General features: G+C 40.5%; 1 protein-coding gene across 1 annotated transcript; it reads left to right on the top strand.

The window, feature by feature from the left end:
- The first annotated feature begins 5,102 nt into the window (after nt 1–5,102).
- On the top strand, nt 5,103–16,542 carry LOC310945464 (regulator of G-protein signaling 21-like). Its single transcript, XM_083911563.1, has 5 exons — nt 5,103–5,203; nt 8,755–8,821; nt 9,456–9,517; nt 12,767–12,933; nt 13,195–16,542. Coding segments are annotated over exons 2-5 (408 nt in total). The 5' UTR covers nt 5,103–5,203; nt 8,755–8,819; the 3' UTR covers nt 13,372–16,542.
- The last annotated feature ends 1,358 nt before the right edge of the window (nt 16,543–17,900 follow it).

Consider the following 17,900-nt stretch of genomic DNA (forward strand, 5'->3'; position numbering starts at 1 on the left):
TCCGTACCGTGCCCCGTGCCACCTCACCACCTGCAGACCAGACACGTTTGTACTCACACTACCTGGGCCTCGGCGGAATGCGTGTGCAAACTTGCTTTACAAAAGCCCACCTCTTCCAAACGGGCCGTGACCGGCAAGCTTACCGCATCTAGGCGCGGTACGGTTTCACTCACACTGGTCAAACGAACGCCCTAATTATTTATCTCCTCTCCCTGCATGTTGCATTTAACTTGGAAATGAGACCTACGCTTGCCTGGGTGAGTGTGACTCTTCTTTTCATCTGAGAGGGGTTGTGCTGTGTTAAGGACGCTCCCAGCCACTCCTGGTCTGTGCTGACACAGCCTTCTCGCTCCAGTTACTCTCACGGGGTCTGCCAGCCCCCTCGAGTGAAGTTGTTCAAGTTTTAAAAGGTGTATATACAAAATGGTTGTGGTGTGTAGGAAAGACAGAAACAGTCTCAGTCTTCTGTCCTCTTTCCTCAGTCTGAATCCTTCCAGTGTTCTTCAGGGTGTTTTTTCCCCAGGTGTTGCTGCAGCTTGCTGGGGGTAATTGATTACAACCACCTGTAGCCTGTTGGGCTTGATTGAGTCAAACACCACATCCCTCATATGTGAATGAGAAATAGAATAAAAATATTTTAGGAGCATTAAAAATCATTGTCAAAGTGGCAGTATTTGATATGGAACCAGTTCTTGCAAACCTGACTGATTTTCAAGTATATAGACAGAGCACACGGGAATTAGAAAATTATTTCTATTTGCACTTAACGCCTTTTTCATTGCAAAATAAGGAACCTTGAGGGCAGAATTTCTCAAACACTATACAGTAAATATGCTTGACACTGAATGAGTGAATAGTCAGGATCGTCCTGGGGTCATATGTATCATTCTTTGTCAGAAATTATGGATGAAAGGGATTTTACAGTAGAGTAAATATTGAACATAACTCCTTTTTCACTGCAAAAGAAGGAACTTCGAGGCAGAATTTCTAAAACACTATACAGTAAATATGCTTTATACTGAGTGAGTGAATTGTCCCGATGGTCTTGAGATAAACTGTATCAGTCTGTGTGAATGTGACAAACAAACTACTCAAGCGCCTTGAGAAGTCAGGAGACTAGAAAGGCGCTATATAAGTACCAGTCTATTTACCATTTACCAAGAATTAGACTTGACCAGGGTGAGTATGCAGTGAGCTCACCTGTCTCAGGGAGTCTCAGTTGCCTGGTCAAATATTTGTAAATGGCTCTTTTGTAATCCTTTGGTTATACACTACACCTTCTATGCTTGACTTGAGAGAATGTGGGTTTTATCACATACGATGGCTTGTACCAAACAGTCTAAAAATTGCATTTCGCTTTCTTCATTAGAATCCTTACAATTGTGAACAGACATTTATAAAAAAGAAAATACATTCAAAAGTACTGTGCTGTGTTCTGTGCTTGAATGAATAATAAAGTCAAACCTGTATTTACTTTTAAAAGCTTTTTGTAAACCAAGGTTGTCATTGTGCTTTGTACTGTGTGGCCCTCCCATGGCCTTCACCAACCAAATTATTGGCGTCTTACAATAATGGTTTATGGAAATGAACATTTGCATGCAAAGTGTAATTATCAAGGTCTCTCAAGCAAAGGTAGGTTATTAAGGACCTTGATGCATATATAAACTTATAAACAGATGTTCTCCCCATCCACAGAATATTCCCATTACAGTGTGTGTCTAATAAACAGGGGGAGAGGAAGTGTCCTTCAGCAGCTCAAGAAAGCACACACTCGAAACACACACTTGAACTCTTTGGGAATGAGCGCCTGACCACTTTAAATATCTACATAACAAGAACACATTTAAAATCCTTGGCTGTATCTGAAATGTACCATTAATTTACTACATTTTAATGCAGCTGAAATTGTTGTGAAAACATTTCCCCATTCATTAATTTGAACCCAAGGTCAGGGGCTTTAGCTTGATTTAAGCATATAATATAATATATACTTCATTAGTTGCTCTGGAGTGTTGACTGTCATGACATTTGCATTAATGACTAGACATTAAAGCTGCATGGATTCATTATTTGGCCACTTGGGGACAGCATAACGAGCTGTTAATCCAACACTGACGTATTATCTGCTTATTATGATGAGCCAATTATTTTCTATTTACACATCCAACAGACACGGACTAGGATTAGCATTCATTTGGAGTCATGTTTCAAGCAATCTGGTAAATAAATGAAAAACATCGTCTTAGTTTTGTCTTCATAAACTCATGGGGGAAGTTTGTTATTACTTTGGGTGCATTATTGGACTTCTAAAATAGCTGCTTAAGACATGCTTATCAAGAAGTTGTATTCAGAATTGACTTTGATCTAAAATAGTGGACAAACTTCAACCATGTTTAAGGTGTCCTTATTTGATTTTATCGGACACCGACAGCATTAGTTATAAGTTATACTAGTGCAGTGCCTCATAAAAACGGGCCTGTTTGGAAGCAGCCTTGCTTGGGCTCTAGCTTTCTCGAGAACCGCTCATCCAAACAACTCCACACAACACTGAACACTTCAACTATGCTTCTTTGGGTACTGAACGACACACTTGCCATTACATAGTTGCATTCCCTAGCCATGCTAGAGTATATATATGCTAGCTATTTGGAACCAGGCCAGAAACAGGAACAAAACTTTCATTCTATAAGTGATATTGCTGCTGCTTGAAATGTTAGAGTTTGTTTGCTACACTATAGCATTTCAGGTCTCACTTTCTTAATCTGTTCTTGAATGTACTGGAGCGAGTCACAGAGAGCGAGCTAAACCCAGTCCACTGTTCAGTAGTGCAACAATAAATAGGGGGCCCCCTCTCAATAAAATCAGTGTCTGCATAACACACTTGTAATTAATATGTACCATAGGTCTCAAGAGCTCACACTTGACAATGCGCTTCCTCAGGTCCTCAGCAATATACCCAGCAAGTGTGAAATAGAACAGATGGACTGTTTTACAGATACAAACAATATCTTCTATTTTTGTTAGATATCAACTTTTTTCAATACTAAAATGAACAAATGTTGACAGTGAACATAATGCAGTTAACAGTTAATCTGATATGTAAATGTGTTTACCAAATCAAAATAAGTATGATCATTAATTTGACCAATTTACTGGAGCAGAAGGTTACCCCTCTAATGGGACCCACAAATGGGAACATCATAACAATATTACATAAGAAAAGCTCAAAAACATAACAGATGGGATGATCATGGACAAGAATACAAACAATTTTGGGACCATACTGACCCAGACTGGGCCTGAAATGTCACTATACTAGAGATAACACAAAGCCTGTCTGTGTTTGCCTAATCAGACAATAGTATCTCTTACATGTCACAATTGCTCTTCATCTCACCGTTACCTTGGTTTTCATTGACAGTCACTCTTGAGCTGAATCTGTGATCTCCACACACACACTGAAGGACTTGCTCAGTACCCGGCAGATGTCTGGTCATAAATATGAAACATGAATGAGAGTGTGAGGACTTAGATTTGCAAGTCTCAGAGTCTGGGAGTGATTTCTTATTCATTAAAAAGATTCTAAACCCCTCACGTTTAGCTGTCGTGAATTTTTTCCAGCCACACGTAACCAGTGTCTCAACCCTGTGTGTGACATAAAATTATGTGTCAAAATAATTAAACGTGTGAGTCTGATTCCGCAACAAATTAACAAAACATTGAGGAAATTGAGGAAAATGCTAAGACAAACATTTGTGTTGAGAAGACAAAAAAACTGTTTTCCATCATCATTAAGTGATAGCGCGGCAGATAGGTTGCAGCTGAGTTGGTGATGAATACTCCAAGTGCGTGTCTGACAGGTTTTTGTTGCGAACATCATACTCTCAGCATTTCCAGTGGGGTCATTACAGATGCAAATCCCAGTCGCAGCGGTGTTTTATGACACCTGTTCTTGTTTTCCATCCCTGCCCTGGGAAGCATCCCGTGGAGGACTTGCAAATCAAGACAGAAAATGAGAGATAGGCGGACAGGTAGTCCCGCTCAGCTGTCAACTTTGTCCCTCGTCTCTTTTCATTTCCCCCCTCTTCCCTTTCTTCACGATCACAGCTCTGCCATTTTCGTTCCCATCAGTCATTTTCATGGCCCCATCCCTCTTCTTTCTCTTTCTCTCTCGATGTTAGATGAGGACATTGCACCCCACCTCTGCCTGATACGTGAGCACCTGCTTCTCACTGTCACCAGTTGTGTCCGGAGAGTTTGATGCTCATGGGGGTTCTCCTTATTCCTGCACAGATGTCTGGGTTCATGTAAAGGAAACACATCCCGATAACATGTTAGGAATTAGAGACCATCCTGATCACACCAGCCAGGACACCAAGGCCCTGATTACACAACGCTCGCTGGTGAAAACGACAAACGATTTTATCAGATGTGCCTTTTGATACGACGACGACTGCGTTTTGGGGCTTAAAAACGCAAAAAAATTAGACCGCCCTTCAGAGTAGAAATCTCAAAAATGCTCCTCTGTTTTGTTTCCGTGGTTGTGCCCTTGCAAAACAGATAGCAGAGTGGATGCCAGACTTTATTCCGCCACTGTACATCCAGTGAGCCAGACCAATGTTTGTGAGATTAAAAACTTTGTTGTACTTCCTATGGGTGGATGTTGCATATAGAAATTTAACAGTGACCTTGCCACCACATTGTCAAATGTACACACTTCTCTGAGAACTGCATATGTCCAAAAGGGTAACTGCATGAATATCTTTAAGAATCCAAAATCAAGCCAAACAAATGCTGAGGCCTACAGCAGTATTATCAGGCCAGGGTTAGTCACAGCTGTGCCTTCCTGTCTCCCTCTAAGTCTAGTTTCCTTTTTAAACTTTCACAAGGTTTATGTTATCTCTGGCTTCAGAAAGTCTTCCAACCACGGAAGGCAACAAATTATGCTTTTTACAGCAAAAATGCTGAGAGATTAAACAAATTTCCAGTGGAGGGAGTTTACAGTTAAAACGTAAAGAATGAAAGCTGACATTTCTGGAAACCCTGAGCCAGCCTGTGTAGCAACTCGACATGCATGGGCTTGTACTTGTAGGGTTTGTCAAGTAGGGGAAAAGAAGCCGGAGCAGCATCAGAGGCTGTTGCGTGCATATTCAACAACTTGCGAACAAATACTTCAGTCTTTTGGGAACAGAAAACACATGTTGTAAGTATGAGATCCAATTTGGCTTTAATCTTTGAGGCTTGTCTGTTTCGCACTCAGCATTTTGAGACTGTTGGACATTTTGAATGCTTTGCTTCCCTTCCAGTCTGCCTTGTTCTCCGGTAATGACAGACTTTCACTGATCTTGGCCAGGCAAAACGCGTGTTGCTAAACTAAAACAGGGATGTGTTTTGTGGATGGTTCTCTTGTCTGTGAGCAAGTGTTTCTGATGGGGCTCCTGTGATCTCTGCAGTTTTTATTGGAAGTTTCTCCCTCTGTGTTTCTCCGTCTGCCTCTAGCACTCTTTCCCTTCCTTCTTTTCCTCCATAAGAAAACATGAAAAAGGTCCAAAGATGAGTGAGAATTATTTGAGCTGGATGTGCTATGTGCTCTATATGATGCAATCCAAAAAAATATGTGGCTGCATTAGGATATAGCCTTTCCTCTGATGCCTTGTCCCTTACATCTGAGGGACTTTTTGATAACACATCTCTTAAAAGTACAGCTCAAAGCTGTACTGTTAAGCTGTCCGAACTTTGTTCAACTTTGTCGGATGAGCTACTTTCAAGCAATTTGATTTTTTCTTATCAAGAGGGGCATCAAAACTTTTTTTTTTTTAGGAATTCAGTGATTAAGGAAGACAGCATTTGGGCAAGTGGACTAAATGTGTTTAAAGCCAAGGCCAATCTGAAACATGCGGGCCGATATTTATCTAGCTTTCATGTAAACGTGTCTGAGATCTGTTTCAACAGGAAAAACCAAACCAACCAAATTACATTAACATTAACCACGTGGACTAGTGTTAAATCCAAGGAATACACATCCAAGCAGGGCTGAACTTTCTCTTTTTTTTTGTCTCAACGGCCTTTGGCTTGGTCTTTAAATAGTGTGGTTCATATACATTAGCAAGCACGTCATTTCATTACAACTCACTCACGTATACACACCACAGGATAATCAATGTTTGTGGATAATCAATATTTCTATCATATCTTTATCTTTCAAAGACATTTCAATCTACATTTCTGCACACAAATCCACACTAAATGAGCAACTGAAATGGACAAAACGTCAAAGGGACAGTGTTCACTAGAATCTGTATCTTTGTAAACTCATTCACTCTAGTTACTTCTTCTTAGTCAGATGGACAGCAGACAGAAGAAAGAAACTGTGTCACACTCAGTCAGCTGTGTTCATTTAATGAAGCAGGCTGCTGGACTGTGGTTCCTGGAGCGGTTATGTCCCAGGTGCTGTTGCCGATGAATAGCCGGCAAGGTCAACACCTTTCTGCTGACTCAGTAACATACCAGAAAGAAAGAAATCTAATGACAATATCAGGAAGTATTCAGTGACAGTCAAGTATAATTTCTGCGTAAAATTATCCCAGGGTCTTTTTAGGTAAATACAGTCATCAGATAAGCCATAGAGGCACATTTTTTTTGTGTATAAAGTATTAACGGCGATATCTCGGGGAGTCGCTAATAGCAGGAACGTGGCTAACATTGATTAGCTCGGGGCATCTGGGTAAACGCATTAAATCGGCTTTTTTAACCACTTATATTGCTCAAGATAACCCCAAACCTCTGCAGTAGCGTGAGAAGAGTCCCTACACATGCATCAAGCATCAATGGGCACCTTCCTTTTGGATAGCATTTGGTAATCGACTTGAATGGACTTTACTATGAGAGGAGCTGGTACAGGGGCCAGTTGGTAAGTCTTTCAAAACACTCTGTATAAACTCTGGGTTTACTAACTACATTGGTGTTGGTTCAGTAAATGTGTAAGGACTCTTATCATGCTACTGCGGAGGTTTGGTTTGTTTCAATGCCTGCACTGTGCTGCCCCGAGCTAGCCGCATTTGGCTGTTAGCGACTAACACGAAAAAATGTCTGGATTGCTTATTTTAATGATTGTATTTGCAGAAGAAGACCTTGGGATGATTTTACGCCGAAATTTCACTTTAACGATTGGTCAATGTGTTTACCTGTCTGATTGGGTAGCAGCGTGATATCCGAGATAAATAAAGGTTATGATTGCATTCTTAAATATGAGCCACAACAGTATCATCACTTCTTTGTTGTCTCTCATGGCTGGGTTTGGCTTGGCAGTATAAGAGAAATGCTGTAATCTTAGTGTAGTAGCGTTCATGTGAATATCATTACACCATGTATTTGTCAATACATAGGACAAAAAATAAGCATTCCTTAAAAAGATTCACCGGTGTGATTGGCATAAGATTCATTCATATAAAAAACGTTGGAGTATCCACAAATTTTAGATAAAAATCACATACCTGTCTCCACACAGAAGCTGCTGTATCCGCCTGCTTACAATTCATGTTAATACATGTCAGGCATATCCTGTACAGTATTGTTATCCCATCCACTAATCAGATTATATGAATAGCTCTTGCACAGCCACTCCAGCCTGCAAGTCTGTCAGTGCAGATGTTAGCATCTACTTTATTTATTTGCTCCACTTTTCAGCATGTTCGCTTGCTGTAATTCCTTATATTACATTCACTGCTCTGACTTATTCTTATCTGCTTCTGTTGCAAAGACCCAGTTTCCCCACAGGGATCATTAAATTTTCATCTAAGTTAGGATTTCCGAGCAACTTCTCAAGGGGATGCTGATAGTTTTGCTGTTAGCTGCCATGTTGACAAAAATCTAACTCATTGCAAAAAGGCTATAATTAAACTTACAGAAAAAGGATTTTCAGCAAAGGGCTAATGAAGTCCCAACTGTGGTTTCAGTGTTTCCCACAGAATATAATATTAATAATAAGAATTATTAATATTTTTTCTTTAAACCATCAAGTAAGACAATGAAACATTTTAATTCTACCCTTGTGTGTAATTCTGGAAAGTAACCATTTACTCATAAGGTAATTATTAGGTATTTAATTTTTTATGCAACATCCTATTTCTACCTCAGTACATTTCAAAGGAATTTGGGGCAGTGTTTTTGCCACTACATTCATTTTAGAGCTATAAAAACTAAGGCAATTTTGTAGGTTGGGTAGGTATTAGGTTTGAAAATTTGGGATTACTGTAGAAAAAATAATAGCTAAAAAGGAATGCCTTCAATTGCAGTGCAGTGTTTTCTCTCCCACTACCTAATTTATGCATCATCTTTCATTTCAGCTCAGTGTGAGTCCCCACTGTGTTTGCTATTATTTAGTTTGTAATGTAGTTTCTGTCCTCCTGAATGTTTATGTTTTACCACACACACGCACGCACACACACACACAGTGCGGAGTGGAGCAAAAGGTGCAGCGATGACTCAGCGGTCCACTAACTTGTTGCTCACGCTGCCAATATTAGTTGCTTTGTTTCAACAATGTTAGACTGAAAAAAAGTGCATGCAGGCTGAAATTCCACTGTGGTGTTAGAGACACTGTACCCATTTGAATCCAGGTCTGTATTATGGCAATATGAGCACTGTGTTCACACGAACACTGTGTTCACACGAGCACTGTGTTCACACGAACAATAATGGCTGTGGTGTAACTTTTAATTTTTTTATGATCTATTTTCATGCAACTGTGGTCAGGAGGGAACCCACTTCCAGTGGACAACACTGACTGTCTGAGGCCTGGTACTCAATTAAGTGCCAATATGTGAGTTGACGAGATGGCCATCCATGTTTTAAATTAATTCACAATATGATTGATGTCTGTTAATAAAATATATATATCCAACTAAAAAAAAAATGGAAGGACTGTGTCTTTCACTTTTGACAACTGTTCATCTCATTAACTTCACACATGTATTGCTGAAAACACAAGGAAGTGCAGTGTCCAGTACATTAAGAACAGGTTGTTGTTTGTTTTTTAAAAAGACAGACAATGTAACATTTCAACAAACATTTCAAGCACCAGCAATGTAACTTTTGGAATGAATGCTTTTGATCTACCATGGTCTCAAAAAGCTACCTGTTAACAAATTATGTGTATAGCATTGCCATGTCATGGCAGGTGTATCGCACAGGACTCAAAGAAGCGCAGTGTTGAGTGTGAAGTTGTTTGGATGAGCGGTTCTTGAGAAAGCTGCAAGCAGCAATACTGGAGGCCTATTCCAAACAGGCAGGTTGTGAACAGGCACTGCACTAGTTGAACTAAAACTGATTAGAATAAATGAATTATACTGTAAGTAAAGGACTCACTCATTACTGATAAGGATGCACCTCTGTCCTTTACACAATCTGTACGTCACCTGTTGAAAGGTTTTGTAAATTTTAACATTTCTCTGCAGGGCTCCTGTTGACGATGTTGTGGCATGGGGAGAGTCACTCGACCATCTTCTGGAGTGTAAAAGTAAGCTCACCTGTCAATCTATTCCTCTCACTCTTGTCGAAATGACGCTCTCTCAGTCCTCCGCGCTCTCTTTTCACCCTTCCAATTCTCTGCTGCTCGGCCCTCCATATCATCTTGAATTGCCTCCGGGCTTCTTTAGGAGGATTGAGAATATATTCTTCCTTCAAGTTCATCAAATCCATTCAGAGACATATTTAAGAGGTATGACACTGGCAGAGATAAGATGCCTAATCTGAGCTGCCAGGGAAGATGGGGTGATTCCAGCCAGCTCTTATTCATTTATAGAACCAGCACTCGCTGATGGCTTTCATCTGAACATATTTCCGGCAGATGGGCTCTTTCTCTCTCTTTCTGCTGTCTCTTTCCTCCTATTACTTTACTGAAATTAATTCAGCGGATCTGTAATATTTCAGCCCGTTGTCTCCTGCGTTAAGATTAAATGTCCTCCAGAGGATACATTTTGTCTTCCCTCCGAGTTGCTCCATTTCCCTTTGAAGGAACGCAGTGACATGTGTGACAAATCGGTGAAACAGTAGCAAAAAAGAAATAGTTGTGCATGTGGCAGTTGCCCCTTGGTGTCATTCGTGTACCCTTACATCTCGTAAAAGTTTGTAAAAGGGCGACTCTTGTGACTGAAAGCTGAGATATGGGCCGAGAGTGATTTATAGATGGAAACAAGCGGCCCCCGGACATATTTTGTTTCTTGTCAATTACTGTGAGAGCACCAGCTGTGATTCATGAGCAGCAATTTGTGTGAATAACACCTGTGCTACCAGTTCGTTGTTTGTTTGTGCTCCCAGAAGACGTGCTAAGTATTTTACACCTGCGTTAGAATCACAGCTCCGTGAATACTCCCGTAACAAAGGTAATGTGTGCGGGGAGAAGATAACAAGAAATATGTGCAGTTTTATGATGATGAGGCAGCGCACACTGGGCTGCAGATCTTGGTTTTGAAGTGAAAAGCGCCTCCAGACATCCACAACAACACCTGCGTCTGCACCGTCCTCTTTGTTCACTGACTTCTATGAGACTATGTTGACAAAAAAAGAATTGCTTAACCTTTGGCCACGGCTCATTGCTCTTATGATTTTCTCCTAAAATACCCAGAATTTTTTGCATTTTTTTACATGATTTTACATCCCATTTGCCCGGACCACTGCAGTAAGCAAAGTACTCCTGTAGCAAGCACAAGTCTTCAGCATGGGATTGAAACTCTTGAGCTGAGCATGTCTGACAAGGAGCTTTCAGCCACATCTCATGCTCTAATAAGGGTGTCACATGAGGACACCTGAGTCAGTCAGTTCTCTGATACACACTAAAAAGTCAATGCGGTGAACTTGAAAGGTCAGGAAAAAAATTGTACCTCGATTAAGATTTTGTTTGTTTTTGGATCAAACTGTTATCCATCTGTTTGTATTGTTATTATTGTAAATGTTGATGTAAATCTCATCCCTCCACAAAGCCTCAAATGTCCTGATGGTCCTTTAATACTGTACAAAGTTGCCTTCAGCAATGTTCCAACAGATAGTTTCCTCACAAAACAAAAGTGGAAACTATCTGTTCCAGCCATGACAGGCTGACTGCAAAATGAATAATTCTGTTCACTCGATCCTCGTCGTCATCATGATCTTTTAGATTTCAGCATTTTATTGACACATCTCAGTGCAGCAACCAGTACAGGTCAGTAGTTACAAGACTCTCTGACAGCTGCCTTAGGCTCTTAATGCAGGTTTCTGTCCAGTATCATCCTCTGTTGTACAGTGTATCATTATAATACAGACTATAATATTATCTGGACTGCTGTCTGTATGGCTGTCACGTCTCCTTTGACATCTAACTTTATGTCAAACCATTCCCTCTGTATGTCTGTGACTGTCGAAGTACAGCACTGCTCTACTCTAAAGCACCACTGGACGAAAACCCACCGACATCTGACTTTTGTCCTAAAGTTGCGCTCCGTAAGATTTTAATCTATTTAATTGTCTTTTGAGTTACTACCTATCAAAGAGTGAGTTAAAACAATGGTGATTAATCATATGACCCACTGATGAAAGCACTTCTACTTCCCTTTCTCCCGAGTATTCCTGTGGTGACATTTGCGGGCTAGATGTAAATACGCCGCCATGTTAGTGACGCTGCTGACAGCAGTTGGTCTGTCGGCTGAGATCGTCACTCACAGTTATGCTGCGTTCACTTGTAATCAAAAATCTAGGACCTAAACTTCTGAGTCAGGCTTGTAGTAAGGTGAATTTTTTGTACCAGGCTAGTTCTTATTTTTTTGGAGGTTGAAGTTTATGAATAATTAGGGGTGCAGCCTCTTGAGTGACAGCTAGCCACTGGCCCTCACTTCTCCTCGGAGGTATATGTCAGCTAGATGGACGTACACTATCTCCCTCCCTACAACGTCACATACATGCCCTTTTTGGTAAGAGGAAATGAGGCGGAGTCAAAGTATGACAAGATGGCGACTCCCGTAGGCGAGTACGATCGGATCTAGTTGAGAGAATGGACCACGACAGAGAGGCTACATCCATGTTTTTTAATACAGTCTTTGCATTAAACGTGTCATACCAGTAAAAAAAACTAAATAAATAAAAACAGAAACAAAAAGGCATACTCATCTACTGGCAATGGGAATGAAGTCTATCACCTAGTTAAGGAGGTTTTCACACATTTAAAAAGCTCCATATACACGGTAATTTTGGTGGAATAAATCTCCCAAACACCTTCTCATGAACAGCTGCCGCTCATCAGGCTGAAACGAGCAATTCACGGCATGTTTATGCCTTATTAGAGTTTCCTGAATCTAGCTTGGAGCTCTCAAACAAAGAAATGCTTACAGAAAAGAGGTTAAGGGTGAGATTTAAAAAACTATAGTTTTTGGGACTTCAGGGGTTCCTTGTCTTATGTGTTTACGCTAAATAAAAATATTAAGTATGGTTATGATCCATTGCCATTATTGTACAGACCTTGGGGTGGTTTTACATTAATACATACTTATATTAGTATTGTGGCTTTAGTTACACCTTGCTATAGTGCCAGAAAAAAAACTTTCCAGTCTATCCTCCCCTGTAGTATTTTACCCTTTAATTACTGTTCTCAGGTTAAGACACCCTGTAATTAAGTTTTTTTTTTAACGATGCCATTGGCAGACTAGTCAGGTTCTTAAAAACCTTGTAATTTAACTTCAATTGAGTGCTTGAAATGAAGGTGTCCTGGTTTCAAAGTGTTTCTGCTCCCTCTGTGCAGCCGGACAGCTGGTGTTGGAGGACTTCTTGAGGACAGAATACAGTGAGGAGAACCTTTTATTTTGGCGCGCCTGTGAGGACTACAAGAAAACTACCGGTGTGACAGAAATGACGGTTGTTGCCAAAAGGATCTACACAGAGTTTGTCGAAGTTGATGCTCCTCATCAGGTATGGCTTCTATAAAGAGACATGAATAAAGTCAGACATGTGTAACTCCAAGTCAGCCTCAGGTGCCAGCTTGATCGTTGTCACTGTTGTGTGCCTCCACAGTTTGATTCCCTTTTACTGTCAAATACAATAATAGACACTTTCTTTGCTGCTGTTACAGTTTCTTTTACGTTTTGCTTTCTGAAGAGAATAATAATGTACAAATATCTCCAAACAGAAAGAACTCATGAGTGAATGAAAGTTGCTGTTTTCTGAACACAGATAAACATTGACTGTGTGACGAGAGAAGAAATCAGTGAAAATCTCTCTCAGCCGGAGCCAAATTGCTTCGACAGGGCGCAGAGACTGATATACGGTCTGATGGAAAACGACTGTTACCCACGATTTCTGAAATCAGACATGTACCAAGCTCTACTGGAACAGGCTGAACAGCAATGAAAGCAACGTGAGGACAAAAAAAAAAAACGACTCTGAATGATTGATTCTGCACTTCTGCCGACTCTCCTTAGAATCTCAGTTAAAACAAAAAAGGCTCGTCTGTCAAAGGAAGCAGAAGTGAAAGGAGATACAGAGCTGCTGATATTAGGACTGACAGGATCAAAAAGCCAAACCTGATGTAAATAATGTATTGAGCAGCGTTTCTAGACAATTTTTGTTTAGGTTGGGTTTTTTTTAATTGTACAAAAAGACTTGTAATTCAAATAAAATGCTGACAAATGCTGAAAGGTTGATATTTATTTGGAAAGGCTCAAGTCTCGAGGGAAAGATGTTTATTTTGTGTACACAAATGAATAAATTGGACATGTTGGGGCATTCTTTTAACATGCAGGGTATGGTTAGGCTTTGGCAACAAAACTACATGGCTAGGTTTAGGAAAGGATTGTCGTTTAGCTTAAAATAAGTAGGTTCGTTACGTAGCTTACACATATGAAGTAGCCTAACTTAACGTATGTCAGCGAGTTAAAATAACAAAAGGAAATATTGTGTTTGAATTAAAACTCAGTTGTTTTTGTTGGACACGTCATGCAGCTGTTGTGACTGATTACAATGATTACAGCAGACCTCAGAAACCTCTACAGGTGCTGGATCAGAAAGCAAACTAAATACAGAAAAACAGACAGCTCTGCACACTGCACCTATCAACACTTCAATCTCACAAAGGTCTCTATCAGACACTGTCAAACCACCGACACAAAGAAGAAGAAGCAATATATTGTCAAGACACAAACTCACTCTTCGCTCAGGTGGCTGTAATCTGCATGATTGAGAGTCCATCCAACTGGACCAATCAGAGGAGAGCTGGACAACGCTGATACTATGATACTCCCACATGAGGAACAAAGCATGCGTACATAGGTAGAATGGGCAAATACAGATAAGGACATCAAGATAAATATTATAAAAAGGCCCATAAATCATCCATATGAAACAAGAATCATAGACATAGACACACTTTTGTATTTTTTGGATGTATTTGGACAGAATTCGTATTGGTACCTACAACATGAAAACCAGATTTTGTTGATTATGTTGACTGACAAATGGCTGTATGTATGTTTACTGTGTGTGTTGTGTGATTAGCTGTGTCATTAGGTTCCCCAGTTACCCTGGTTTCACTAATCACATTAACGATGGCTCCAATCTGTATGCACATGTCCTAGTAAGTCATGACAATACCTGTGGGGTGTACTATGAAGCTCGATTACTAGGTTAGCGAGGTATGTTGCGCTCAAAGCCTTGGTCAGCTGTGACACAAGAATCACTCTCTTTTAGTGTCAATGTATCACCATAGTAACTTGTACTTTCAACCAAACCTGGTCTGGGGGAGGTTTTAAGCTAAGACTTGGGCACAAGATCTAGACTTTCGTGTTAGATCGGCTACTTAAAGCTCAGCGCAGCTTCCTAGACTTCCTTTATGAGAGAGACAGGTTCTCATCAGAGGGTATTCACTATTTGATTGCCCTTGTTAGACCTTAAGTTGGCAATGCTACACAAAGAAGCCGTGCACTTAGTGTTGAGCAGTGTGTCTGTTTCACTGCTATTATTTGTCCCGGGTACATATTTGCGTGCATGCAGTTAGAAAAAATACTGCGTGCCATGCTATCCACAGGGTGGCAGCTGCCCTCTATTAATTGCGCAGTAAGTTTGTGAAGTTTCAGAGCTTTTGTCCACTCAAACTGTCCAGGAAGGATTTTATACTGTTTCGAATAAAAGAAAACTTTCGTCTCCCGTGTGATGTGCGTTAATGTGTGTTTTTAAAAAATCCAATTCATATGTTACATGGCAAACTTATTTACTTAAAGGTTATGGAATTAGTCTTACACCTTTGCATTCCCTGGAATATAAAATAAAGCAAGCCGAACGTTGCGCTTGCATTTTTAAATCATTATTACCGTACTCTATTGGGATTGATGGCGATCAAATCTGCATTTGCCATAGTCATTTTTAATATGCAGAATCTTTTCACCTACAGATTTACATGATTGCTATTTTTTTGCCAGCCCGCCTCCCTAGCCTTATTATGTGCAAATGTGTTGCCCCTTGCTGTTATTATAATCTTGAACAGCTCACATGAGTTCATCATAATGATCTGCTCCTCTTTAATGAAACATGCGGCCCTTGATCTATCCAAAGGCTGAGTCAAACGCGATACACGCCCTTTTTATGAGAATGCCCATTGAAACTAAAGCGGCAAATTAATTCTAAAGTGAGCTTTGTCCTTTATGGTTTAACTCTGATTACGTTTCTTAGTTGTCGATCCAGGTTATCCAAAGAAACCCTGGGTATGTCCAGCACGCTTCGTAGTACACCCCTCTGGTGTCACAAATCACAATTAACGATGGCTCCATTCTGTATGCACATGTCCTGGTAAGTCATGACCAGAGGTGGATTAATGCACAGGCTGACCTAGGCTGCAGCCTAGGGGCCCCAGGTGTGAGGGGGCCCTGGATTGGCGGGACTATTAAAACATTTTTTTTACACACTAGGGGGAAAATAATGCCTCCTATTAGGGCCCTTAGAAACATTTAATGTAGCCGGGTTCATTAGGTCAGTTTTGTTGTAAAATGATACCTCCCTTGCTGTTACTAGACAGTATAGCGGCGTAATGTCAGAGAGGAAATGTGATAGCAGAGCATGAAAAAGAGAAGCACAACGACTGAAAGAGCAGCGAAAATTCCTAAATTGACAGGATTTTTCAAGGCTGCGGATTTCTCTTCTGTCCTAGCGGGGTTTTCTTCTGATAAAGCATGATTAATAATGTGGGGGGCCCACAAAAACAGTTGCCTAGGGGCCCATGACCACCTTAATCCGCCCCCGGTCATGACAATACCAGGACCCTGAAACTAAAGCAGCTTAAAGGAAATCAGCCTTCATTGATTTTTTTTCTTTCTATCTACACCTGTGTTTCCTACTGTCACAATACAAAATGTCTGCTGTGAAAAAAAGCTTTATGGAGTGTTTATTTTCCTACCACTTTGCCTTTTCTGACCGCCTTAATGAAGCTTTCTGTTATCACTAACGTATTAAAATCAAGTGAGTGAATGATATGATTTGACATACAACATATGTAGTTAACTCTGTAGTTTTGTTTGAATGTTTATTTGTTAATAAAGCTGTGTCAATCCTAACATGCTTTGTTTTGGTTTTGTTTAACTAACGTATTCAACTTTACTTTTACTCTATACTTGCTTTGCCAGACAGTTAGTCTTTGGACTCCACACATTACTTAGTCCAGTCTTTACACTTTTAACCTCTGCTTGAACATAGCTGCCACTGTTCAAGTGAGTAGATAACATTGACAAGAAGAAGAAGAAGAAGAAGAAGAAGAAGAAGAATTACTTTATTAATCCCACAAGGGGAAATTCCATTTTTTCACTCTGTTATTATTCATGTTACACACACAGGGCCGAAATACACACATGCACAACCAGCATCTATATACATGCAATTAATGGAGAGATGTCAGAGCGAGGGGGCTGCCAATGGAACGGCGCCCCGAGCAGTTGGGGGTTCAGTGCCTTGCTCAACAGCACCTCGGCAGTGCCCAGGAGATGAACTGGCACCTCTCCAGCCACGAGTCCACGCTCCATTCATGGTCCACACAGGGACTTGAAGGGGCAAACCTCCAGTTCTCCGCCAAGTCACCTGTGGACTGAGCTACTGCCGGCCCAAGAGAGAGAAGGAGAATGTCAAAAACTGTAATCGACCCACAATATTATTAAAGACTTAAAGAGACAGTTTTGAACTTGCTCTGTGTCACTGCAGTGTGGGTAATTCATGCTGATGAACGAGGTTTGGCTTGACCCTGTTTCCAGCGCCTGGATCCACCAGCTCGGCTGCCTATAAAAGTCTGCTGGATGATGTGTTTTACATTGTCGGCAACCATTTTGTGTCATCCATGCAATATTGGGATAGGATTGAGAATGTAAGTAAGTAAAAGCATTTATGTTAATGTGCTCTTTAATGTTACTGGCTTAGTTGTTAAACCTAATCCAAGCACCACAGCCTGCTATGAAAAGAAATAATATTTTAAGTTATCTCCAACAAAATAGAGGATATGACTCCAGGGGCTTTGATCATAAACAATGTAAAATACTTGGCCTAAAAATATCATAGAGGGGGGTCCAATCTTTTAAATGAACTAGGTTTAGTTGCATGGACAAGTAAAATATGATATTTCTTAAGATTTTGTGTGAGGAGATATAAAAATAGCTCAAGGCTTTTATTAATCAGCATGATTTCTCCTCCACAGTATACTGCCAAACCTATGGGGGTCTTATAACAACAGGGGGTTGCTGAAAATGTCGACATCCCTTTAGTCAACAGCGTTGGAAAGTCAATGTTTGTTGGCTCACAAAGCCCACACATCCGGTGGGAATGAGGTAAACTGAGGTTATCAAGCAGCATCTATGGCATAATCCTGAGACTGAGCTCAACCACAAACATCATCCCTACGTTCTCTAAAC

The sequence above is a fragment of the Echiichthys vipera genome (assembly GCF_963691815.1).
Source record: "Echiichthys vipera genome assembly, chromosome: 3".
In the NCBI taxonomy this organism is placed as follows: domain Eukaryota; kingdom Metazoa; phylum Chordata; class Actinopteri; order Perciformes; family Trachinidae; genus Echiichthys; species Echiichthys vipera.